This window comes from Electrona antarctica (assembly GCF_951216825.1).
Source record: "Electrona antarctica genome assembly, chromosome: 3".
In the NCBI taxonomy this organism is placed as follows: domain Eukaryota; kingdom Metazoa; phylum Chordata; class Actinopteri; order Myctophiformes; family Myctophidae; genus Electrona; species Electrona antarctica.
Genome location: NC_136808.1, coordinates 53,498,591 through 53,525,424, shown reverse-complemented (window position 1 = coordinate 53,525,424; position 26,834 = coordinate 53,498,591). Strand labels below are relative to the sequence as shown.

Here is a 26,834-nt window from a genome sequence, read left to right as displayed (position 1 = left end):
CGCCGCCCTCGTTGAAAACAATGTATTTCTAACTCCAGCTTGTCTCAGTTCAGGCTGCATGAACAGCGCTCGGTTTCTGCCCCCTCAATGTCGCAACTCTACATTTAGATGGCTCTGCTCCAGTCTAGCTTGGTCACGTGATCCACCTGCTGTGTTGATTGTGGGTTGTGTTCAGCTGTTGTGTGTTGAAGAGAAGAAGAAGCAGGTTTGTTGTTTAATCACTTTTATTAGCAACAAACTATTTTAAGGCCTATAATCTGTCATCCATTGTTGGATGCTAGATGTAAACAAAGGGTTTGTTTACATCTTGCCCCAATGCATTTCCAATGGAAGTCACATGGTTTGACACAACATTTTTGTTGTACGGCTTTCGGCTGTGTTTCGACTGCCCCCCTCCCCCTCACACAACAAAAATGTTGTGTCAAACCACGTGACTCCCATTGGAAATGCAGTGTGAGCTTGCATCAGTCAATACGTCTCATGCATCAGCTATACAACAATCTGTTGTAAAGGTGTGAGTCAGGCCTAAGGCCTTGTTCTGTGCTTTAGTTTTTAACTTTTAATTTAAGTTATAGCATTAGTGTTTCTCAACCTTTTCTGGATCAGGATCCACTTGAAAATCTCAAAAGCGTTTCGCATTTTCAAAATGAACGAGTGGAACTAACGTAGAATAAAAATCGATTCGAATTAGAATCGCGATTCCGTTATGAACGATTCAAAATCGATTCATAATTTCCAAAAATCGATTTATTTATTTATTTTTTGGTTACAGTTACAGGAGTTTTCACTACATGGTGTCTGTGATATGAAATGTAAGCTTACTCTAATCACAGTAAACATCATGTCTTCAGTCATTTTCAAGTTACTGTAGTCACTTCAGTTCAAGACTGGAGTAGATTGTGATGAAATCCTATGTATTGAATCGAGAATCATTTTGAATAGAAAATCGTTTTGAATCTGGAAAAAAAATGCTTTTGAATTAAAAAAAAAAATCGTGGGACACCCAAAGATTCACAGCCCTAATGTATAGTAACTCTAATTATTTCTAGTAACTGGATGTTGGCCCAGCTATCAGAGATGTTCACGTTGGGTGAGGTTAGGTTGATGTTGGCCCCCAGCTATCAGAGACGTTCACGTTGGGTGAGGTTAGGTTGATGTTGGCCCCCAGCTATCAGAGACGTTCACGTTGGGTGGGGTTAGGTTGATGTTGGCCCCCAGCTATCAGAGACGTTCACGTTGGGTGAGGTTAGGTCGATGTTGGCCCCCAGCTATCAGAGACGTTCACGTTGGGTGGGGTTAGGTTGATGTTGGCCCCCAGCTATCAGAGACGTTCACGTTGGGTGAGGTTAGGTTGGAGCTTAAATAAAGTGGCCTTAAATAAATAAATACTGGAAACTGTTTAAAGTCAACGTCTGTTTTATCATTGGTTTCCTAAATGGAATGTTTTAACGCTTGATTCAACCGTCTTCCTAAAGGTCTGAAGCAGGGGTGGGCAACTTTGACGATGGAGAGGGCCACTATATTTCCACACTCACTCCCTTGGGCCATATATTACTGTCGTAGCAAAAATAGCCGATCTACAAGCGTTTTGAGCTATATTCGAATTGAAATCTTACATTTTTGCTATTTTTGAATTGGAATCCAGAAAATGAACATTTTTATGTAATTTAAAATGCCTTTAATTATACGTGTGTTGCGCAATGAGCTACTAATTTAGACTGAAGTAATTACAGCGGGTCATGTTTGCATGTTGTGGAATTGTAACAGCTGAAACCAATATTATATCAGTTTTCTGACATTAACCTGAGGGCCACATTAAGTGAAGGTGGGGGCCGCATGTGGCCCCCGGGCCGCCAGTTGCCCACCCCTGGTCTGAAGAATGGAGACACACACCAACGGACCCACATGCAGAAACAACGGTCGGACATATTAGACAGAAGCCCGTCTACAAACACACGCCATGTTTAGCCCTCGACAGTAATAAACAGTATACAGTCAGTCATCAGCTCTCTGATATAAAACAATAAAGTGTGTGGACTTTAATCCACAATCATTCCATACGACAGGTTATGGTTAATTAATGATAGAGTATGTTTGAGTGGCGCGATCCCCTCCGGTGCATGGCTTTAGAAAATTATGTCATGCATGGCAGCCAAGGCTATGGACTTTGTTTAGAGCACTTGTGACGTGAATCGAATGGTAGTCAAGTCTACAGACTTTTAAATGTTTGTTCAGGGCAGCAGTTAAACAAACATTGACGACGTGAGACGTCATCTGGCCGATATGAATACAGTGGACACCCCTCACATCACATGTGATTTATTATTTACTTACTTATACGGGTATACTTATTGGGTCCCAGGGAGAAGTATGTGAACCCCTGCTGATTCCAATCTAAATGCAGGAGGAATGTAAACATCTCCATTCTCTCTGATATAAACCAATACAGTTATGTGGTGTTATCAGCTCTTCTCCATTCTCTCTGATATAAACCAATACAGTTATGTGGTGTTATCAGCACTTCTCCATTCTCTCTCTGATATAAAACAATAAAGACGGTGGACTTTAGTCCACAGTCTTTCCTTACAGCGGCTCAACGATTAAACAATGTTCTCCATTTACAGGAATCAGCTGTCAGTCAGTCGTACATGTTGACACTGGAGCAGCGAGCTTAGAGAGAGCTGTTTCTACAAAGACAAACTCTGTAGACACCGAGAAGGTAAGAATGAATATAATATATATTATTATTATTAATAATGGTAAGATCTGACTATAGTCCAGTCAATTTGTGGTTTAATTGACCCAAAATAAATTGCAACAGTAATCGTTCCAGGTATTTTTTTATGATCCTTAGGGTCATCCAAAATTATATTCTTAGTGGATTAAGGTAAATTCAGGGGCTGAAATGTGGGGTCTTTGTGCCTTCAGTGTGACACAAACTAGAGCATATCTCAGCTTCTGAACATCTATTTTCATATAATGTATAATGGACACGTTTTCAGTATTCTGTAACACTAATAATAAAATCACACCCGTGTGAACTGAGTGGTGTAAGGTCTTATATAGACTGATCAGCTGTGGTCTGACGTAATGTCTGACGTAATGAAATCACACCCGTGTGAACTGGGTGACCATAGCAACCGTGCTCATTTTTTGAGCACAGACAGACAGACAGACAGACAGACACGTAAACTAACAAAGCCAGTTGTAGGAGTGGTTTACACCACTCAAAAAACACTGAACTGACTATACTAGTGTTGCTATTGGTGGAAACCTAGTAGGCCTATGTCAGAAACTGACTTTTCTGGATAAAAAGATCAAATATTCTGAGTTCCAAATATTTATTTAGTTAATTATTATTAGTTATTATTTATTCACAAGATCTTGTTAATACTTGTCATTGGATCAATATTAATTCATAAAACCCTCAGTCAGATGATCAATGTGGCTCAAATATATATCCGATCTACAAGCTCACAACGTGTCTCAATGCAATGCTTTGTGGGCTTGTAGATCGCTACTTTTGCATCATGATGAGGCAGGTCATAAAAATAAATCATAATAAAGTTTAAATATTGTAGATACAGTACAAGGTTTGAGCCTAAACAGAAACTATATTATAAATCAAATTCAATCACATTACATTAATGTTTCTAAAGCACTGATTTAACCATAAATGAGGTCACATTTAGACCAATCCAACCCTGTGCATTGGAACGGCGAATCATCGTTATCAGCACGTTTGAATGGTGCCAAAATGTCCATACTGGCATCCTCACCACATAGCCTGGTCAAGGTTTCCCCCTGGTGGACGTGTCATTTCCAACTATTGTCGGTGCATGTAAACTAGGGGCTACTGATATATACTATTCTCTGCCTATCAGGACGTAACTCAGACGGCGCTGAGTCGGGTCTGGTGGCCTTCGCAACGCTCGACACGGCGACTCGCTCGGCTAGCGCCTCGCTCGGCGGTGCCTCACGTAGCTCATGGCCACCAGACACGGCGCGCCTCCGTCAGGACATCAGTGATAATGACAATCGCTACAATCGCAGATAATGACATACTGAACAGTGAGGATGCCAGTATGGACATTTTGGTGTGTGTGTGTGTGTGTGTGTGTGTGTGTGTGTGTGTGTGTGTGTGTGTGTGTGTGTGTGTGTGTGTGTGTGTGTGTGTGTGTGTGTGTGGTTGTTGTGACTAAACAGTGTTTTCTCTGACAGGAATGGCTTACCTCAGGATTGCGTTGTTGGGAGAGTTTCAGTCTGGAAAGAGTTCATCAGGAAACACCATTCTGGGAGGAAGTGTTTTTAAAGCTGCAGTTCTTTGGTCAGTGCTGAGTGTAAGACATGGTGAAGTATCAGGGAGACATCTGACAGTGGTGGACTCACGAGGCTGGGACAGCTACGGACCACTACAGAAGAGACCAGAGATGGACAAACTGGACATCCAGAACAGTGTGTGTCCTGGACCACATGCTGCTCTTCTGACGGTTCCTCTTCGTGAAGCATTCACCAAACAACACAGAGTAGCATTAGAGGAACACATGTCACTTCTGTCACAGAGCGTGTGGAGTCACACTATAGTTCTGTTCACCTTTGGAGACCGTCTGGGAGGCAGAAGCATTGAGCAGCACATTGAGGCTGGAGGGGAACACCTCGGCTGGCTTGTTGCCAAATGTGGGAACAGGTATCATGTCTTCAACAATGAGAAGAGAGATGACACTCAGGTCACACAGCTGCTGGAGAAGATAGAGGAGATGGTGGCAGGAAACAGAGGTGGACACTATGAAGTTGATGGAGATGTTGCAGAGAAGTTGTCCGAGAGGAAGAGGAACATGAAGGAACATGTCCTGACATTGATGACCAAGACACACAGACACAGAGCTGTTCTGAAAGCTCTGTTTGAAGGTAATGAACATCAATCAATCAATCAATCAGTCAGGCTGGTAAATTATTAAAATAATAATCGATTCAGCAATGTATCGCGATTCAATAATAGATGCAGCAACGTGACTGTTACGAAACCCCTAGACCAAATAGTCTTATGACATGTCTAGAGGCTAGGGTTTCACAACAATGTAAGAAAAAGGGATATCAAGCATTGGAGGTGCAAATAAACGGAGTCAACACAGGTTTAGAGTCACCAAAGGTGATGTGCTTTTTTACTCTTGATTTGAGGTATATTTACATGTGGTCAAAAATATATGCATGAAGCATATAATAAAGCAAAAACAATTAAGCCACTACCAGGGGACACGGGTGTTGCCAAAATAACAAAAGAAGCAGCTAGGGAAACAAAAGACAGACTAACTACAGTATCTAGTAATTAGTAGTAGTGATTCGTGAAGCCTAAATATTTATATATCATATATAATTATAATATAATTATAATACCGTATATTATATACTGTATAATAATTCTAATTAAAATATGTTGTATCTATATATATGTGTATATATCTTGTATTGAGCGCTGCGACATGTTCTCAGCTTGTAGATCTGTTATTTGTTATACTTTTGTGTGACTTTTGTGACTTTTGTATGATGAAGTAGGGAGTTATTTATGGAAAGATACATGATAAATATGTTATCATGGCATAGCATAGCATGGATATGAAGACTGCTGTACAGTCTAATAAATATGTTTCTGTCTCTGACAGCATGGATATGAAGGCTGCTGTACAGTCTAATAAATATGTTTCTGTCTGACAGCATGGATATGAAGGCTGCTGTACAGTCTAATACATATGTTTCTGTCTCTGACAGCATGGATATGAATGCTGCTGTACAGTCTAATACATATGTTTCTGTCTGACAGCATGGATATGAATGCTGCTGTACAGTCTAATAAATATGTTTCTCTCTGACAGCATGGATATGAATGCTGCTGTACAGTCTAATACATATGTTTCTGTCTGACAGCATGGATATGAATGCTGCTGTACAGTCTAATAAATATGTTTCTCTCTGACAGCATGGATATGAATGCTGCTGTACAGTCTAATACATATGTTTCTGTCTGACAGCATGGATATGAATGCTGCTGTACAGTCTAATAAATATGTTTCTGTCTCTGACAGCATGGATATGAATGCTGCTGTACAGTCTAATAAATATGTTTCTGTCTCTGACAGCATGGATATGAATGCTGCTGTACAGTCTAATAAATATGTTTCTGTCTCTGACAGCATGGATATGAATGCTGCTGTACAGTCTAATAAATATGTTTCTGTCTCTGACAGCATGGATATGAATGCTGCTGTACAGTCTAATAAATATGTTTCTGTCTGACAGCATGGATATGAATGCTGCTGTACAGTCTAATACATATGTTTCTGTCTCTGACAGCATGGATATGAAGACTGCTGTACAGTCTAATAAATATGTTTCTGTCTCTGACAGCATGGATATGAATGCTGCTGTACAGTCTAATACATATGTTTCTGTCTGACAGCATGGATATGAGTCTGATTTAATGACCAAATTATTGATATATTCCAGGCATTAATTCATGTTTAACAAATGTACATAATTGATCACATCAGAACATACAATATAATACTATGTGAGTAATATGTTAGTTATACTGTTCTGTGGTCAGTGTAATGAATATACTGTAGATTAATCCCTGAATCCAGACCTAAAGTGTGTGTGTGTGTGTGTGTGTGTGTGTGTGTGTGTGTGTGTGTGTGTGTGTGTGTGTGTGTGTGTGTGTCAGGAGAACATCAGAGTCTACCAGATGTGAGGCTGATGTTGGTTGGATGTAACCAGGGTGCGAAGAGCTGGGCTGGAGATCACATACTGCAGGAGGATGATGTGTTTACAGGAAGGATGGTGAGTAATATTATATGAACTTCATGTTATAATGAGTAATATTATATGAACTTCATGTTATAATGAGTAATATTATATTATATGAACTTCATGTTATAATGAGTAATATTATATGAACTTCATGTTATAATGAGTAATATTATATGAACTTCATGTTATAATGAGTAATATTATATGAACTTCATGTTATAATGAGTAATATTATATTATATGAACTTCATGTTATAATGAGTAATATTATATGAACTTCATGTTATAATGAGTAATATTATATTATATGAACTTCATGTTATAATGAGTAATATTATATGAACTTCATGTTATAATGAGTAATATAATATTATATGAACTTCATGTTATAATGAGTAATATTAGATGAACTTCATGTTATAAATATTCTATATTCTATAAATTGCCCTATGTGTGTTTATCGATGCCACATCTACAGTAAAGGCTTAACTATACTGTGTCGCACTCCGTAAATATCAGATCTACAAGCTCACAGCGCATCGCAGCATGACACACTGTGAGCTTGTAGATCGCCTATTTTCAGGTTAGAAATGTCAAACTAAAGTAGTTTTCTAAATGTTTGTCCCTGCCTCTCTAACATTCTCTACACATCCCGGTCTGTGGTCTTACTTCCATATTGTAGCTCTATACACTGGTGGAAGATGGTTAATAATTATTAATGTATGAACCATCTTCATATATAGTTAGGTCTAATGATTCTATAGCCTATAGTCCAGTTTAATCTGTGTTGCTGTGGTGCTATTAGACAAGGAGGGTGTCTGTATTTAGGACAGATTAGTCGACAGATTAGATATGTCAGTGGTGCTCAAACTATTTCATGTCAAGGAGCCCCAGAATTATCTGTATTTGGCTGTAGACCCCCATCTGAAAATATGTTGTTCCAGGGACCCCCCAGAAGCAAAGATTTGCTCTGAAAGAATATATATTCAAAGATTTGCGCCACATTTTCACATGTTTTCTAAAATAGCAGATCTACAAGCTCGTAGTGCGGCACTCGATGCCGCGCTATGAGCTTGTAGTTCTGCTATTTTTCAATAGCTAAAGTGTAACATAATGCTTAAAAACCAAAATGGGCTAGTTTAAAACCTCCTAAGTCACATGTATTGATTATTATAACTAACATACAGTAAACCTCATATTCCAGCCTGAACAGACAGAATGTGTCAGACAACAGAGACGAGTTGCTGACAGAACAGTGAGTGTGGTGATGTGTCCAGACTGGTCGACTACACCTCCATCACAGAAGATCAAAGATGTCCTTCTACACGGTGTGACTCTGTGTTCTCCTGGACCCCACACTGTCCTGCTGAATGTTCCTGTCTGGTACGGTTTCTCTGAAGCTGACAGGAGATCAGTGGAGGAACACATGGAGCTGCTGGGGGACAGAGTCTGGAGACACGCTCTGGTTCTGTTCACAGGGGGATGGTGGCTGGGAGGGAGACGTGTTGAGGAGTACATCGAGGCTGAAGGAGAACCTCTGAGGAGGATCCTGGAGAAATGTGGCTACAGGTACCAGGTTCTAGACTGCATCAAAAAGGACATCTCAGAAGTGAAAGAGCTGATGGAGAAAGTAGAAGACATGGTGACGAGGAACAGAGGACACTTGGGACCTTCAAACTCCAGAGAAGACAGGTCTGTCAGAGACACAGGACACCTCAGGGAGGGACATGAGACGAGACAGAAGACCCTGTTAGAAAGACTGACAGGAAAGACATTTACTGATGAAGAATGGAACGGACGAGAAGAAGAATTCAAGAAGAGAGAGGAGGAAGGGAGGAGGAGAGAGGAGGAAGGGAGGAGGAGAGAGGAGGAAGGGAGGAGGAGAGAGGAGGAAGGGAGAAGAGAGATGGAGGAATGGAGGAGGAGAGAGGAGGAAGGGAGGAGGAGAGAGGAGGAGATGATAGAGAAGGTGTTGCAGTTTGTGGAGAAGGAGCCTGAACAACCAACCCTGCCACCTGTCAGGAGAAGGATGAGCAATGAGTTACATAATCCAAGCAGTGAGTATCAATAGAATTGATCTGATTACATTTTTCTCTATTTCAATTCAAAGAAGCTTTATTGGCATGTTTGAGAAAACATACATTTACATTGCCAAAGCAGATGTCGTCATTATTCTTATTACACACGACTTGTGTCTCCTTCTGCTGGAATTAAGGGACACATAATAATAATAATAATAATAATAATAATAATAATCAGTATATTGTTGTCTTGTGTTTCAGTGAGTGGTGGAACGCCATCTGAAGCAGGAAGTTCATACGTCTGGTCACCTGACAAGGTTCGTGATTGGCTGCTGAAGAGACATGCTGGACCAATAGCGTCCTCTTCAGGATATGAAAGTGAAGTTGCCAGCCAGCTCGATGCGATGAGTGTGAGAGATGAAGATGATTCATAGATTTAAATAACAACAACATTTAATAAGAACAATAATTTCACCAATCAAATCAAGAATCATTATGCAGTCATGATGAAATGTACAATATAACTACCAACAACTGTAGCAAACATACAAAAATACACATTTAAGTATTTCCAAATGTGATTAATCATAGTTTGGACCAACATTACATACATTTAAATCATATATAATTGTGTAAAAACAAAAACAAAAACATATTATAGTCTGGTAGGAAGGGGTCAATTCTTGTCCCCGAAATATATATTTTCCTATTAAACAGGTTTACCGGTGTGAAGAAGTGGGTGAATATTTTTTATTTTTTCCCTTTTTTTTGGCAGGCTCTATCATTTTGTAGTTTTCTGTGAGAAGAGAGAGGATAGAGATAGAGTGAGAGCAGAAGAGAAAATTAATGTGGGATAGAAACACACACCCATGCAGGTGTTCTTGTAGAAACAGAAAGAGGGGGGGAGCTCCAAGAAACTTACTTTATTAAAGGCAAAAATGCAACGTTTCGACCCTCTAGGAGTCTATAGGTCTTCATCAGGCAAATCAGTCTTCATTGCCTGATGAAGACCTAGTGGGTCGAAATGTTGATATTTTTTTGCCTTTAATAAAGTAAGTCTCTTGGAGCTCTAGAAACAAGTGTGCGGATGTTTCTTCCTCCTCTTTGATGTTTGCCTTGATGCCTCGACATCCATCACCTAAATACAGGCAAGAGATGTGCACACAATCTTCTCTGTGAACTTGTAGAAACATTGGCATTATAAAATAGCTCAAGGCTGTATTGCTGATTACTTAGCTTAGGACCCCCGCAGTGGTGTCCGGTTAGAACTTAAACCAGGATGCTTTGACTTCTGCCTTCTCCCTGAAGCCGACCCTCTATATATTCTCCGACCAGGCTTGTCACGATGACTAAGCCAGTTAGGTCTGTCCATATATGGTTCTACCATATTTATCTGATATCAACACTAGGTCGGCTCGGGCCCAAATATAGGGATTGTCATACTAGACATGTCATATGTCATATAGCCCAACGTCCTAGTCAGAGTCTTCGTTACAGCCACCCCAGATTTCACGTTGAAATCTATACCGCATCCAGAAGACTCAGACAATTTTCCTTTCTTTCGGCTACGTTCTAACAGGCCAGGCCTGGTAGTTATCCAGCAAGGGAAGCTCTCGAAGATGTTAATCCTCTCCATTAGTCTGCTGACGATCTGTGTATGCTCACAATCCGAGCTATTTGGCGATCAATGCTCCCTCAATATTATTGACTTGGTTTGGCTGTACGGCAGGAGATACCTCGGAAGATACAGCCACCCCGTGCAAAACTTGAAGATCTCTCATGATTCTGATACGCAACTCTTCAGGTTGACCCTTCAATCCGACCTGCTTGGCAACTGTGTGTAACAAAATGGTTCGCCCTGAACCATCATCCAGAACTGCATATACTTCCATTACTTTTCCACAATTGCAAATTAGAACTTCGCACACCTTTAACATGACATTTCTCCCTTTAGGCGGTGGATAGCCCACATGCAAGGACTCTCCTGCTATAGTCAGGATTGTAAAAGCTGGCTGCGGTAATTCCTCTTGTACATCCTGTCCCGTCTCGATCTTAGGTGTCCTAAAGTTCCACTTCGTGTTCGCCACCCCCAGATTTCCCATGGAAATCTGTACCATATCTAGAAGGCTTGAACAGTGGACCCCTCAGGCCACCCCAATACAAGCATACGGAGTGGAGGCTTGAACATCAAACGTCAGCCATTCAGGCCACCCCATTGAGGTCATCACCAGTTCCCTCCCTCTAAGACAGATAGTCTCTCTCTCCTGCACATCACCAGTGCTCTCTCTGCTTCTTGCCATCTTGCTCGTTACTCTGTGTACGATCGGCAGAGTTGGGTGCTGTTCGTCTCCGGTTATGCGCATGGTCATTGGCGAGAGTGACCGTCCAGCCTCCTTGCTGGACTACTTCGGTCCCTGTGAACCTGGACTTCTGGTCTAACAGCTTGCACTTTCATCTCGATACGAGACCTTCGTCGTCCTACGGCTGTTCTATCTTTCGTGGAAGTAATGACGGAATCCCAATATTCTCGTTCCTCATTCCGTCTGGATAATCTGCTCTCACGGTGCTCCCCAGCACCTTCTGACTCTAAGGGCCGGGGAGGTCTCACGGCTCCGAGATTCTGGCATCCAGATTCTGGCAACAGGGTGGGTCTCACAGCTTCGAGACGCTGCTGCTCACCTAAGGAGCAGCCAGGACCGCCAGAGCGTTCATGCTCTGGCGGCAACAGGGTGGGTCTCACAGCTTCGAGACCCTGCTGCTCACCTAAGGAGCAGCCAGGACCGCCAGAGCGTTCATGCTCTGGCGGCAACAGGGTGGGTCTCACAGCTTCGAGACCCTGCTGCTCACCTAAGGAGCAGCCAGGACCGCCAGAGCGGTCATGCTCTGGCGACAACAGAGTGGGTCTCACAGCTTCGAGACCCTGCTGCTCACCTAAGGAGCAGCCAGGACCGCCAGAGCGTTCATGCTCTGGCGGCAACAGGGTGGGTCTCACAGCTTCGAGACCCTGCTGCTCACCTAAGGAGCAGCCAGGACCGCCAGAGCGTTCATGCTCTGGCGGCAACAGAGTGCATCTCACCGCTTCGAGATGCTGCTGCTCACCTGCGGAGCAGCCAGGACTGCCAGAGTGTTCAGACTCTGGCAGCGACTGGGTTACCATCTGGTTAGAATCTTGCCACTGAGTCATAGAAGCTACTCAAGGTATATGGGTTGTAAAGCCAGATACCTTGGTTCGTATGTGTCTGGAAGACTTCAGCATCCCGTTACTGCGGTAAGCCCTAATCCGTACTCAAGAAGGACCATATAAAATAGCTCAAGGCTGTATTGCTGATTACTTAGCTTAGGACCCCCGCAGTGGTGTCCGGTTAGAACTTAAACCAGGATGCTTTGACTTCTGCCTTCTCCCTGAAGTCGACCCTCTATATATTCTCCGACCAGGCTTGTCACGATGACTAAGCCAGTTAGGTCTGTCCATATATGGTTCTACCATATCTATCTGATATCAACACTAGGTCGGCTCGGGCCCAAATATAGGGATTGTCATACTAGACATGTCATATGTCATATAGCCCAACGTCCTAGTCAGAGTCTTCGTTACAGGCATCTTAGCAGTTACAGTAAAACCACCTCAGGTGAAACCACACCAGCTACACAAGGGAAGGTTATCTAAAAACCAAAATGACACAGATGCTTTCCCGGTTTTAATGAGTTAACACTCGGCCAGCGGTGGCAGAACGGTTTGCGGAGCGGTCTTGATACCGGAAGGTCGCCAGTTCGCCTGAATCGCTAGCCACGCCTATTCAAAAATATGTTCATATGAAACTAAATGAAGATTCTGGCTCAGTGTCAGGCTAGGTCACATGACCGAAATGCATAGCAAACTGGGGGTCCTTGAAATTAAAAAGGTTGAGAATCACTGAACAGACTAATCACTGAACTATTCACTGAACCGACTAATCACTGAACCAGTGTCCAGGCCCAACGTTTTAGAGCGAGTGTCGTGACATGCAGGCACTCGTTTAATCTCACCTTGATGGCTGCTCATCAGTCATTGATGGCCGAGTGCAGCAAAAACATAAAATAAAAGTATCTTCCTGAGCTTCAAATAGAGTACAAACTACAAAGAGAATGTATATATTCTCCCTATTTCCCATTTCATCATTGGTTTTAATATACACACCAATCTATCTACATTGTAAAATCCTTTTTTTTCTCTTTTCATGTCGGTTCATTGTCATTGTTAATGTGAAATGAAAGTAAAAGTGTCCTGTAAGTCCATATGGGCTGGGCTTCCTTGGAAGCATGACACTTAAATAAAGACAAATCAATCATCAAAATCAATCATATATGGAGGTATGCCTGTCTGTCATGGCTCAGAGTTGCTGAGAGGTTACCTTGCAATTTAATAGGTTCCTTTGGGGAAATCTGTCAAAGTAAACAACCAAACTGTAGCCTACTCACAAATGCATTCTTGTTTTATTCTCAAACACTTTCATGTGAAGGACTCCCAAAATGTATATGTATTTGTCCACAGACCCCCATCTGAAAAGACCCCCAGAAGAGTAGATTATAGTAGTAAATCAATTTTTTTTGAGTGGTGCAAACCACTCCAACAACCAGCTTTGTCTGTATCTATGTTTGTGTCTATGTATGTGTGTACCTGTACGTGTGTGTACCTGTACGTGGGACCCAAAAAAATGAGCATGGTTACTATGGTCACTGACATTACGTCAGACCACAGCTGATCAGGCTATATAAAACCTTGCACCACTCAGTTCACACGGGTGTGATTTTTTAAAAGCGTGTTGCAAAGCTTGCAGAAGTATAAAATAGGGTTAAAGTGGTTAAACTGATTTTGAGACTATATCGACTATTTTTTTCTGGGACCCCCTGAAACCCCTTCAAGGACCCCTGGGGGTACCCAGACCTCGCTTTGAGAACCACTGTGTTAATGTAAACAGCCTCATTGTCTGCACTCACAAATAAAATAATGGCATGGATCCCAAGTTCATGTAACCTGTCTGTGAGGCTATGACTTATATACCATGTATCACTCTATATTTGGGCAAAGTTTCAGCCTGATCCAAACTGCTATTCACTTCCATTATAAGATTAAAAACTCACAGACCCTCTCACGGACAGCTTGGCCTCTACAGGAGCCAGTAATCATGTAATGTGATGATGATGATGCTGAAACATGCACTTCATGCGGCACTTTATATATTATATCTTAAGCACTTTTTTGCTTTCTTTTTTTTAATCTCTTATTCTTCTACCTGCACTAGATGCGACCATACCTCTGTTTATGCCATGGTGTCTCTTGTCTGTTGTTGTCCTGTATTGTTTGTATGTCGGAAACCACTACTGTTCCTGTAAACACAATTGCCCTTCTGGGACATTAATAAAGACCTTGAACCTTGAACCTTGAACCTTGGTAAAAATGTAATTAGCAACAACCCTGACGTTAATTAACTTAACACCTTAATGTGTTGTGATGTTTAGTTGTGTACTTCAGGGGTTTTCAACCTCTTTATACTGAAGTACCACCACAGAAAATATCTGTACCACTACAATAATTGATGTTAAAATACACGAGCAATAGACCTGCCACATCCTATTCAGCTATTATTAACCCAGGAGGAAAATATCATTTATTCTTCTTGGTCAGAACTGACTGGATTAATATAAATATTTCATTCCACTATTGTCTTTTTCCCCCCTTTTTTTGGGCGACTCCTCTGAGTACCACCAGAGGGCGACTCCTCTGAGTACCACCAGAGGGCGACTCCTCTGAGTACCACCAGAGGGCGACTCCTCTGAGTACCACCAGAGGGCGACTCCTCTGAGTACCACCAGAGGGCGACTCCTCTGAGTACCACCAGAGGGCGACTCCTCTGAGTACCACCAGAGGGCGACTCCTCTGAGTACCACCAGAGGGCGACTCCTCTGAGTACCACCAGAGGGCGACTCCTCTGAGTACCACCAGAGGGCGACTCCTCTGAGTACCACCAGAGGGCGACTCCTCTGAGTACCACCAGAGGGCGACTCCTCTGAGTACCACCAGAGGGCGACTCCTCTGAGTACCACCAGAGGGCGACTCCTCTGAGTACCACCAGAGGGCGACTCCTCTGAGTACCACCAGAGGGCGACTCCTCTGAGTACCACCAGAGGGCGACTCCTCTGAGTACCACCAGAGGGCGACTCCTCTGAGTACCACCAGAGGGCGACTCCTCTGAGTACCACCAGAGGGCGACTCCTCTGAGTACCACCAGAGGGCGACTCCTCTGAGTACCACCAGAGGGCGACTCCTCTGAGTACCACCAGAGGGCGACTCCTCTGAGTACCACCAGAGGGCGACTCCTCTGAGTACCACCAGAGGGCGACTCCTCTGAGTACCACCAGAGGGCGACTCCTCTGAGTACCACCAGAGGGCGACTCCTCTGAGTACCACCAGAGGGCGACTCCTCTGAGTACCACCAGAGGGCGACTCCTCTGTGTACCACCAGAGGGCGACTCCTCTGTGTACCACCAGAGGGCGACTCCTCTGAGTACCACCAGAGGGCGACTCCTCTGAGTACCACCAGAGGGCGACTCCTCTGAGTACCACCAGAGGGCGACTCCTCTGAGTACCACCAGAGGGCGACTCCTCTGAGTACCACCAGAGGGCGACTCCTCTGAGTACCACCAGAGGGCGACTCCTCTGAGTACCACCAGAGGGCGACTCCTCTGAGTACCACCAGAGGGCGACTCCTCTGAGTACCACCAGAGGGCGACTCCTCTGAGTACCACCAGAGGGCGACTCCTCTGAGTACCACCAGAGGGCGACTCCTCTGAGTACCACCAGAGGGCGACTCCTCTGAGTACCACCAGAGGGCGACTCCTCTGAGTACCACCAGAGGGAGGCTCAAGTACTACTAGTGGTACTAGTACCAGTGGTTGGGAACCCATGGTGTACTTGACCTTTACTAGTACCACTAGTGGTACTAGTACCAGTGGTTGGGAACCCATGGTGTACTTGACCTTTACTAGTACCACTAGTGGTACTAGTACCAGTGGTTGGGAACCCATGGTGTACTAGTGGTACTAGTACCATGGGAACCCATGGTGTACTTGACCTTTACGGATCATTAACATGTTTTTATTGAGACTTGTTACATACATATATGTGTTATATTATGTGTTTTGAGGGACGCTAGCCCCTCCAATACATGGCTTTCCGAAATTACATCAGTAATTGTGGCAGCCATGGACTTTTAAAGGTATATTCAGTGATTTGACTTAATTCAAATATCACTTATTTTTTCATTTTTTTCTGGATAATCCTCCCTACTATAGAGTGTGCTGACTATATAAGGAGTTCCTCCCTGTCCCCAGTGAGCCCCTGGGGTCAAAAAACCCTAGTTTCAGTTTTGGTGGCGGGTGGCAAAGCCTTCATCCAATCAGGATGAGAGGGGCCTTCCTCCAATCATGATCGAGTGGGGGCGGGCCTTGGTGCACATGCCGTTGGCCTGTTGCACTTCCCCCCACTGTAGAGCGTGCATGTGCACATTTTGTTACCGGGGCGGACTGGGTGGTTTTCCAAATCACCCAAATCACTGAATGCTCCTTTAATGTTTGTTTATATTAACAATGTTTGTTATTAACAAAGTTTGCCAGCCAAGTCTATGGACTTTAATGTTTAGTGCAGTAAATTACATGGTAAGACGTCTTCTGGTTGATGTGTGTGTGGACCCCGGAGCTCATCAGCTTGTAGATCGGTTATTTTTAGCGAAGACATTTGGTGTACTGTACTGTACTGTACTGTACTGTACTGTACTGTACTGTACTGCGTACAGTGAAAAATGAGCGTTCCATGCATGTGCGGTTGCAACTTACTCAGGTCAGTTTTGTGAAGTATAGAGGGTTTAAAGGACCACTTCACCACTTTTCAACCTATCTTCATATAATAGGTTTGTTTTTGATTGATTGAAAATTGTATTAACAGTTTGCAGAATTACAGTACATTTCAAGCACAAACTCAATACAAAGGCTGTTAACTGTGAGTGGACGACCCAATTAAGCATTACACTTGTTTACAACAGGGTCCACCATGTTCAATTCATCAAAACATTTAGAGACGTACAAATAGACACTTCTATATAGACAAAGAACAGTACAGGAATTCATCATAATGGAGGTAAAAAGGGAAAAGAAACATATACAGTGAGGGGAAAAAAGGGGGGGCGGTCGGGGGGGATTCAGATTTTACGGGGGCCAGTTTCTCACTAATAATCATGAAAGAAATGGTGCAATTTTTTTCTACTCGGTCTGTGTCTCATAGGAGGGCTGTGGGCAGTTCAGAAACCGTCCTCCAGTGACATCATCGATGGGGAATACAAGCTAATAGAAACTGCAGGCTTTCTAGTCCTGAAAAGTTGCAATGCGAAAATGGAAGCCATCGTTCTCACGATAATGAAAATGTAATTTTTTTGTAAAAAATTCTTGTTTAAAAAAAGAAAATCTTCCTAATGATGATGTCACTGGAGGACGGTTTCTAAACTGCCCACAGCCCTCCTATGAGACACAGACTGAGTAGAAAACAATCGTGCCATTTTATCAGTTCATTAGTGAGGACCTATTCTATGAAGGTAGGTTGAAAAGTGGTGAAGTGGTCCTTTAAGTGTTTAAGTGAATGCTGGCAGACACACACACAGACAGATAGCACTATAGTAGCTTCCCGTCACATCAGATGAGATAAGATTAGCCGCAAGGCTAATGAATTGAATTAAAGCCAACGCAGAACTCATACCAGGGATGACCAAACTAACTACGTGAGGATTGTAGAAATGTCAAACAGTCATTTCAGTGTCCATTATAATCCATCACAATTCACAAAATCCACATGGCAAGACATGCCGGGCCCCCATCCAATTCCTTGTACAGAATACAGGCTCGACAATCCTTAGATTCACTTGACCGACCCAGTGTAGTCCTTAGATTCACTTGACCGACCCAGTGTAGTCCTTAGATTCACTTGACCGACCCAGTGTAATCCTTAGATTAACTTGGACCGACCCGGTGTAATCCTTAGATTCACTTGGACCGACCCAGTGTAATCCTTAGATTCACTTGGACCGACCCAGTGTAATCCTTAGATTAACTTGGACCGACCCGGTGTAATCCTTAGATTCACTTGGACCGACCCGGTGTAATCCTTAGATTCACTTGGACCGACCCAGTGTAATCCTTAGATTCACTTGACCGACCCAGTGTAATCCTTAGATTCACTTGGACCGACCCAGTGTAATCCTTAGAATTCACTTGGACCGACCCAGTGTAATCCTTAGATTCACTTGGACCGACCCAGTGTAATCCTTAGATTCACTTGGACCGACCCAGTGTAATCCTTAGAATTCACTTGGACCGACCCAGTGTAATCCTTAGATTCACTTGGACCGACCCAGTGTAATCCTTAGATTCACTTGGACCGACCCAGTGTAATCCTTAGATTCACTTGACCGACCCAGTGTAATCCTTAGATTCACTTGGACCGACCCAGTGTAATCCTTAGATTCACTTGACCGACCCAGTGTAATCCTTAGATTCACTTGGACCGACCCAGTGTAATCCTTAGATTCACTTGGACCGACCCAGTGTAATCCTTAGATTCACTTGACCGACCCGGTGTAATCCTTAGATTCACTTGGACCAACCCAGTGTAATCCGAAATCCAAATCTGTTCTCTAGTTAGTAGTAGTAAACAAGGGGACCCCATATCTTTTTAAATTTCTCTTTGTTTTTCCTTTAAGAGAGTAGATAATATTTTCCGTAAAAAATTCTTGTTTAAAAAAAGAAAATCTTCCTAATGATGATGTCACTGGAGGACGGTTTCTAAACTGCCCACAGCCCTCCTATGAGACACAGACTGAGTAGAAAACAATCGTGCCATTTTATCAGTTCATTAGTGAGGACCTATTCTATGAAGATAGGTTGAAAAGTGGTGAAGTGGTCCTTTAAGTGTTTAAGTGAATGCTGGCAGACACACACACAGACAGATAGCACTTGGACCAACCCAGTGTAATCCGAAATCCAAATCTGTTCTCTAGTTAGTAGTAGTAAACAAGGGGACCCCATATCTTTTTAAATTTCTCTTTGTTTTTCCTTTAAGAGAGTAGATAATCTTTTCCGAAGATAAGCCTAAAAGAGAATGCTATTTTACTGTAAACATAAACAATATGATATCATGGCCTTTGAGGATATTGGAAGTCTAAGGTTGTAGTTTTCACATTCTCACATTTTAGTCCATTGACGTCACACGACTTTGGACCATTATGGATTTGGTGATAGGATTATAGTGAACAAAATAATCATAATCATGGATTATGGAAGTAAGTAAGTAAGTACATTTTATGCTTTGCATGCAGAGAATAAAAACAAAAACAAGCAAAATAAAAACGAAAAAGAATATTAGTTAAATTGACAACATAAAACTTTATACTTTCCACACATTTTTTAATATAGTTACTGCCTTTCAAAACACTAATAATACTGTAGTAAAAAATACAGTAGCAAATAAAAGTAATAAATACAAATTAACAAAAGGTATATTTATTTGGGGGAAATAGACGTCCCTGCACACACACACACACACACACACACACACACACACACACACACACACACACACACACACACACACACACACACACACACACACACACACACACACACACACACACACACACACACACACACACACACACACACACACACACACACACACACACACACACACACATGTTGAGCTTTGTGATGATTTAAACCGTGGTTAATAGTACAACTGTTAACCCATTTAGGCCCATTTTAGGCAAAATTAAAACAAAATCTTCTAAATCCTCCAGTTTTCTGAAATAAATATTTTCACGATTTTTCAAAAATAGCAGATCTACAAGCTCGTAGCGCGCCACTCGGTGGCGCGCTACGAGCTTGTAGATCTGCTATTTTTCAACAGCTAAATTATAACATAATGTTTAAAACACCAAAAGGGGTTCCTGCCCAGAAATTACAGTAGTCCCATCCCTATATTTCAGAGTCACACAGACGAAGGCATATTGTATGGCTGCTAAAGGAGCTATAAAACAAATTATATATAGAGATGATGATGTTACAAATTGTGATAGTTTCCCTGTAACTTTGTTTAGGCCATGGAACAATAATTCAGTCAGCTCTTCAAATTGCATTTCATGCGATGACTAACGCAGCAGCACCACAGGACGTTGTCACTTATTGAGATCTATCTACATTTTTAGCAGTGCAGCAGTCTTACTCTCCTCCTTGGTTAGACAGCAACAGTACATTTGTCAGAAGCAATTTATTAAGACATTTCATACCTACGCAGTATACTGGGTTGGACATATCATTACAATGGAAATCATTGTCCTTGTTCTCTTGTGTAAGTAGCCTACTATATGGATAACTGGCAGTAGCCTATAACTTGGGTTTTTAACTCATTATTTTAATGAACAATTTAACAGAATTGACTGCATTTATTTCCTCCCGGTTAAGGTACTATATAGGGCTCCATTTCTGTCACCGCTAAACCCCTTATCCCTAAACTTCTTTGCCTTTTTTTTACTATTTTGAAAAACATTTTTGAATAGCTCACGTTGTGAGCTTGTAGACTGGCCATTTTAACTATTCAAAAATGTTTTGCAAAATAGTCAAAAAAGGCAAAGAAGTTTAGGGATAAGGGGTTTAGCGGTGACGAAAATGGAGCCCTGTAGGCATAACTTAACAAAAGTGGCCATAGGCCAAAACACAGGTAACATCATTAGTCACTGGGGTTATTATGGAAAGTTGGAAACATGTCTACAATATATTCAGTGTTTCTGTACATGATATAGGCTTATACAATATATTCAGTGTTTCTGTACATGATATAGGCTTAGGCTACAAGTTGGTAACAGGTTAGAGCTGTTTTAGCTGAGTGACACTACAACAAAGTGTTGATGGTGCTGTCCAAGGCTAATGCATTAAACTAAATTGTATCCAAATTATTAAATTGAAGGTTTTTCTAATTATAGCGTGTAGATTTAGCTCATTCCAAAAACAGACCAATAAAGGTAATAAAGGTTAACATTATTACGTTCACTCTCTTTTAACAGGGTGTCCAAATTCATGCAACGACTGGTAAGTTATTTATTTGATTATCTGAATGTCTGTTCACAGGTTGTAGAAAAAGTCTGTAGGCGTATGTACAGTATGTGTCATTTCACGTAGGAGGTGGCAAGAATGTTACCACCTAACATAAAAATAGATGATCGTGTAGATTGTAGAAACACTAGTTTCACCATTTTAGAATAAAAATCACACCCGTGTGAACTGAGTGGTGTAAGGTTTTATATAGCATGATCAGCTGTGGTCTGACGTAATGTCTGACGTAATTAAATTACACCCGGGTGAACTGAGTGACCACTTTCCTAGATCTAGGCTATTGAGTTCAGCATTCAGCATCTCTGTTTCTCTGGTGGTTAGTTGAAAAAAAAATATGTTTTTGTTTTTGTCCGATGTGAGGTATTATATAAGGTAAGGTATTATATAGCCTGATCAGCTCTGATCTGACGTAATGAAATCACACCCGGATGTGATTTCACAACTGGCTTTTTTTGTGCAGAAAAAATGAGCATGGTTGCTACGGTCATCCAGTTCACCCGGGTGTGATTTAATTACGTCAGAAATTATTTTGAACATAGCAACCATGCTCATTTTTTTCTGCACACAAAAGCCAGTTGTAGGAGTGGTTTACACCACTCAAAAAAAAGCTTGGCCTATAATGGTATTCCCAGAATAGGGACGCCATGGTGAAAGTGGCTATTGAATCCATGGTGGCGCTATAAAGAGCAGATGTGAAAGATTCCAGGCAAAGGTGTTTCCTTGCCCTCTAGGGAGTGTGCATACAAAGTTGTAGGCTACACAGATCCGTGCAGTTAGAGGTAAAAACACTAATTGGCCAGTTATAGCGTGAGGCTGAGTTGAAAATATTCAAGTGGCATTTCTTCCTCGGCCTAGTGGGAATGTGCGTGCTCCTGGTGGCGCTATAAGAGGATAATGTGAAAACCTTGGGGCAGAGGTTGAGCTGTGGCATTCAGGGAGTGTGTGTGCAGAGTATGACTGCGATCAAGCCAACGGTGCTGGAGATTAGCTGTCCACAGACGGACAGACGGACACACACGGAATGCAAAACATACTCTCTCCACATCGGACTGGTGGAGACAATAAGCATACAATAACTGAATTTGAATTAATGTCAACACTAGGGGGTGCCAATTGCCACCCCCTGCATGGGGCTACAGCTTAGAGTATATACTCTAAGGGCTACAGTCATTTTATCAATCATGCAGTATTGCAGTAGGCTATGCTGAAACAGGTCAATGATGAGAATACATATTTGTAACATTACATTGTTTATGTTTCAGTCAACAGGTCAATGATGAGAAATGCAGACAGAGAAGACGGCAGGCCAGAGAGAGGGGTGTGTGTGTGTGTGTGTGTGTGTGTGTGTGTGTGTGTGTGTGTGTGTGTGTGTGTGTGCGTGCGTGCATGACTCAAAATTGTCCATTCATTGTCAATGGCATTTTGGTTGGATGGTTGATATTTACAAAAGCCAGTAGCTACACATTTATTTTCTGAAATCATAGTAGGCCTAATAGAATTCAATGGGGCTGTGATTGGGTTGAAACCTTGCACAACATTTGAAGTTATACTGTACATCATACGTAGATACGTGCAAGTTGTGCATAACTGCATACATTCATTTATCTCCAACTGCACAGGCGATTAGCCATGCATGTTTTACCAGAGCCCCATTAGTAAGCATTACCTGCTTCCACCTCTCACGACGAGGACATAGGGTTGGATTTGGAGAGGCATTATTTTTCTTTTCTTTTTGGCGCCTCGTGGGTCACCAAGTAAAAGCACATATACCATATAGACTCCAGTCCTTCATTCTTCTTGCTGCAGACAGTCTACTGCATTTTCATCATGGTAGATCCAACTCTTACTCGGTGAGACACCACGTTCGCCTCTTTTTCTTTTGCCAATATATTGGCAATTTTATTGTATAAAAATGAAGAGGTCCCGGTCTCTGATCTACGTCCGGGAGCGTGAAGACAACTAAAAAATCACACCCGTGTGAACTGAGTGGTGTAAGGTCTTATATAGACTGATCAGCTGTGGTCTGACGTAATGTCTGATGTAATGAAATCACACCCGTGTGAACTGGGTGACCATAGCAACCATGCTCATTTTTTGGTACGAACAGTCTCAGACAGACAGACAGACAGACAGACAGACACGTAAACTAACAAAGCCAAAGCCAGTTGTAGGAGTGGTTTACACCACTCAAAAATACTAACTTAAACAATATATAAAAGTGGAGTGGAGAAAATAGCAGATCTACAAGTGCACAACACTTTGCATTGCCGTACCGTGTCGTGAGCTTGCACATTTCTTCAAAAATAAAATCTACCTAGTGTTGTCAGTCAGTAGTATCAATTTTGCACCATTTGGGATAAAACTACCACATACATGATTGGTCCCTGGGCTTGACGTGCAGAGGTAGCTTGTACACGACCCACAACCTGTCTGGTCTCATGTGGTGTGAGTTTTGGGAAGATTATTATGGAATAATTTACTGCCCGCCCCTCAATCGCAGCACAAGATGGAGGGTGGATTCTTTCTGGATGTTGTAGTCCGAAAGGGTGCGGCCATCTTCCAGTTGCTTGCCAGCAAAGATCAGTCTCTGCTGGTCAGGGGGGATGCCTTCTTTGTCTTGGATCTTGGCCTTGACATTCTCAATGTTGTCACTTGGCTCAACCTCTAGGGTGATGGTCTTGCCAGTTAGAGTCTTGACAAAAATCTGCATCCCTCCCCTCAGGCGCAGCACAAGATGGAGGGTGGATTCCTTCTGGATGTTGTAGTCCGAAAGGGTGCGGCCATCTTCCAGTTGCTTGCCAGCAAAGATCAGTCTCTGCTGGTCAGGGGGGATGCCTTCTTTGTCTTGGATCTTGGCCTTGACGTTCTCAATGTTGTCACTTGGCTCAACCTCCAGGGTGATAGTCTTGCCAGTGAGGGTTTTGACGAAAATCTGCATGTTTGCCGAATTTGAGTTGTGATTAGAAAACTTTTATCGTATTCTGCTCTCTGCAACAATACTCTGCAAAATGCAATGAATGCTTGAACATTATACCCTCTCTTATAAGAACAGTGATGTCACAGTTCTGTCATAGTTCTGACCTTGCACTGTGATTGGCTCGATTCGCTAACCGCTCCAACACATGCCTATGTGTGTATAGCATTAGGCTATTAGTCTGTACGGTTACCATGGTTACTGCCATGTGAGATCATGTGGGTCTATCAACCCGATCTCACAGAAATACGTAGATATGTAAGGAATTGCAATTTCCGTACATACACGACTAGAAAACCCAAAAGTCTGTACATATGACACTGAAATCCTCCCCATAGACAATGACAGAGGGGCGCCGTCTCCCTGCAATCAAGCCCAATTGACTGACTTCTATGTAAACAAAGATGCATTAGCCCTCTAAATAGCCAGCACCCCCACTCACCACACGAGTTGCCGTGTCGAGCGTTGTGAAGTTCGGTAGAGCCGACTAATCCCCGTCCGAGTTGTAACCCGATATGGACAGAATCTATAACTATAAATGCACCAAGTCTCTGTCTGTGTGTGTGTGTGTACTGTTGTAATCCGTAACTCGAGAACCGTTCGCCCCAATCGACACACGCGTTCCACCCCACCTCAGGGAGTGCAGTGCCCGGTGTCGTGGGTTCGGACCCACGGTTGAACCGACCCAATCTGACGTCTGCATAGACTCCATATTTGGGCAGGCCTGACAAAGAACTCCATATATGGGCATAAAAGGGACACAGATAATAATATCTGGGTTTGGCATGCATTTCCAACTTGCATCGTTCCAAGTAGGCCAGTGCCCAACAGGCACCGCTCTAGTAGTAAATAATCACACCCGTGTGAAGTGAGGGGCGCTAATATATTAAAGTCTAACTCAGGTGATGTAATGGTGATGTAAAACAAACGGTGTCCAAACAAACATTAAATTATCTTTATTGTTATAATTGCATTTAATGTTTGTGTTAGGGACAAGATGACATACATTTTCCCTTCATTGTCAATGGCATTTTTAAAACAAACATTGAACTAAAAACAAACATTAAACCTGTACATAGGAGGGGCTAGCACCCCTCAATAATCACACCCGTGTGAAGTGAGGGGCGCTAATATATTACAGTAACAAAACAAACTTAAATTCCCTTTATTGTTAATGGCGCTTTTAAAACAAACATTGAACTAAAATCAAACATTAAACCTCAATAATGTCAAACCCGAACTCACCCAGCAGCCACGGTGAAATAGCACTTCCGTATAGTGAACGCCACGCCTCCGTATAGTGAAAGCCACGCCTCCGTCGTGGTCAAAACAGTAGTAGTGTCATATTTACGGATCTTTGGGTTTTCTAGTCGTGTATGTACGGAATTGCAATTCCGTACATATCTGCGTATTTCTGTGAGATCAGGCTGGGGTCTCTACATCACCATATTATCATCATGATAAAAGGCACCGCTCACTTCACATGGGTGTGATTTTTGATGGGTGATAGTCCCTCCAACGCCAGGCTTTGTGTGTGTCGCCTGTGACGTCATGTGTGTGACCATGTCTCCGTTGCTGTGACCAATGCTTGTAAAGTTCAACTCTGTTCCACTCCAAAAGGACATACAAGGACTCAACTCCAATTTCCAACTCAATCCAATGAAGTTGAAGCTACTAAACACAATTAGCCAGATTTAACCACATCAAACAGTACATACATAAGTATAAATAAAACAATACAATATCACCGACCATTGGCGTCTTTGGAGGTAGAACCCAAGAGTTGTCTTTGCTGTTTGCATCTGGTGTTTGTTTGAATGACTGAAGCTCCATTCCTTTTAAGGTGCTCCTAATCAGGTAACGAGCAGCCATCTTGCTGCTGCATTCTGGGAGATGTAGTTTCTGAGGTGTGAGATGTCATGCTGACCAGATTTTGTCCATTTCTGAGTTTTGACTCAACAATGCTGTATGACTTCAATTCATCATCATACACGATTGTCATGATAAAAGGTGAATATAACTATTACTATTACTGTATATAAGAGGGCAACTGAATGGATTGTGCAGAATTCCACTGATTGTGGTATGGATTTACACCACGCACACACGCACACACACACACACACACACACACACACACACACACACACACACACACACACACACACACACACACACACACACACACACACACACACACACACACACGCAGGCAAACAGATAGATATCCAGCCGACTTCCCACTACTGCACACTCAGCTGACACGCATGTCAAGTTTGAGGTCAATCGGGCACATGGCGCCAGAGTTATGCCTGGGGGCGGGGCAGACGTACACGTAGACAGACAGTAATTAATGTACAGTACAGTACAGTACAGTACACATCTTAGTGAGCAAATAAAATACAAACAAATAAATATGTTATTTGCACTATTCCCAAAAAAACATTCATATCGAACAAATAAAAAGCAATGACATAGGCTACAGAACAAATGAAATGATTAATAACAAAAGCAAGTACGGTAAGTAGAAAGAAATACAATAAATCCTTCCCCGTGCAGTTGGCTATAGCAACAATAGGCTAATTGGGAGGTCCAAGGATGCTGTCACCATGGAGACATACAGCACACACGCACACGCACACACACACACACGCACACACACACACACGCACACACACACACACACACACACACACACACACACACACACACACACACACACACACACAAACAAACAGCAACAGTGTTGCCCTCAGGTTTGAACAACGGAGAATATTTTAGACGGATGCTATATAGGACTGCTCCATTCACAGGAGGCAGGCTGCAGAGCAGGGCTGTGTCAAGGC

General features: G+C 42.5%; 2 protein-coding genes across 2 annotated transcripts; one reads left to right on the top strand and one right to left on the bottom strand.

Moving 5' to 3' along the window:
* Positions 1 to 4,845: 4,845 nt before the first annotated feature.
* LOC306920319 (GTPase IMAP family member 9-like) lies at positions 4,846 to 9,469 on the top strand. Its single transcript, XM_079497034.1, has 4 exons — positions 4,846 to 4,908; positions 6,719 to 6,834; positions 8,018 to 8,496; positions 9,087 to 9,469. Exons 1-4 carry the CDS (start codon positions 4,860 to 4,862, stop codon positions 9,106 to 9,108), a joined length of 666 nt encoding a protein of 221 aa, XP_079353160.1. The 5' UTR covers positions 4,846 to 4,859; the 3' UTR covers positions 9,109 to 9,469.
* A 12,822-nt stretch (positions 9,470 to 22,291) lies between these two features.
* LOC306920872 (polyubiquitin-like) lies at positions 22,292 to 25,884 on the bottom strand. Its single transcript, XM_079497833.1, has 2 exons — positions 25,741 to 25,884; positions 22,292 to 23,946 (listed from the first exon to the last, which is right to left on the bottom strand). The coding sequence occupies exons 1-2, from the start codon at positions 25,858 to 25,860 to the stop codon at positions 23,491 to 23,493; spliced, it is 576 nt and encodes a 191-aa protein (XP_079353959.1). The 5' UTR covers positions 25,861 to 25,884; the 3' UTR covers positions 22,292 to 23,490.
* Positions 25,885 to 26,834: the final 950 nt, after the last annotated feature.

What these genes read in the sequence shown, in the direction of transcription:
- LOC306920319 (XM_079497034.1), top strand. Translation starts at nt 4,860, where the DNA reads ATGACCAAGACACACAGACACAGAGCTGTTCTGAAAGCTCTGTTTGAA. An exon ending in ATGTGTTTACAGGAAGGATG is followed by an intron (nt 6,835 to 8,017) that starts GTGAGTAATATT and finishes CAGCCTGAACAG; the next exon opens with ACAGAATGTGTCAGACAACA. An exon ending in TCAAACTCCAGAGAAGACAG is followed by an intron (nt 8,497 to 9,086) that starts GTCTGTCAGAGA and finishes CTTGTGTTTCAG; the next exon opens with TGAGTGGTGGAACGCCATCT.
- LOC306920872 (XM_079497833.1), bottom strand. Translation starts at nt 25,860, where the DNA reads ATGGCTGCTCGTTACCTGATTAGGAGCACCTTAAAAGGAATGGAGCTT. An exon ending in TACCTCCAAAGACGCCAATG is followed by an intron (nt 23,947 to 25,740) that starts GTCGGTGATATT and finishes GCAAACATGCAG; the next exon opens with ATTTTCGTCAAAACCCTCAC.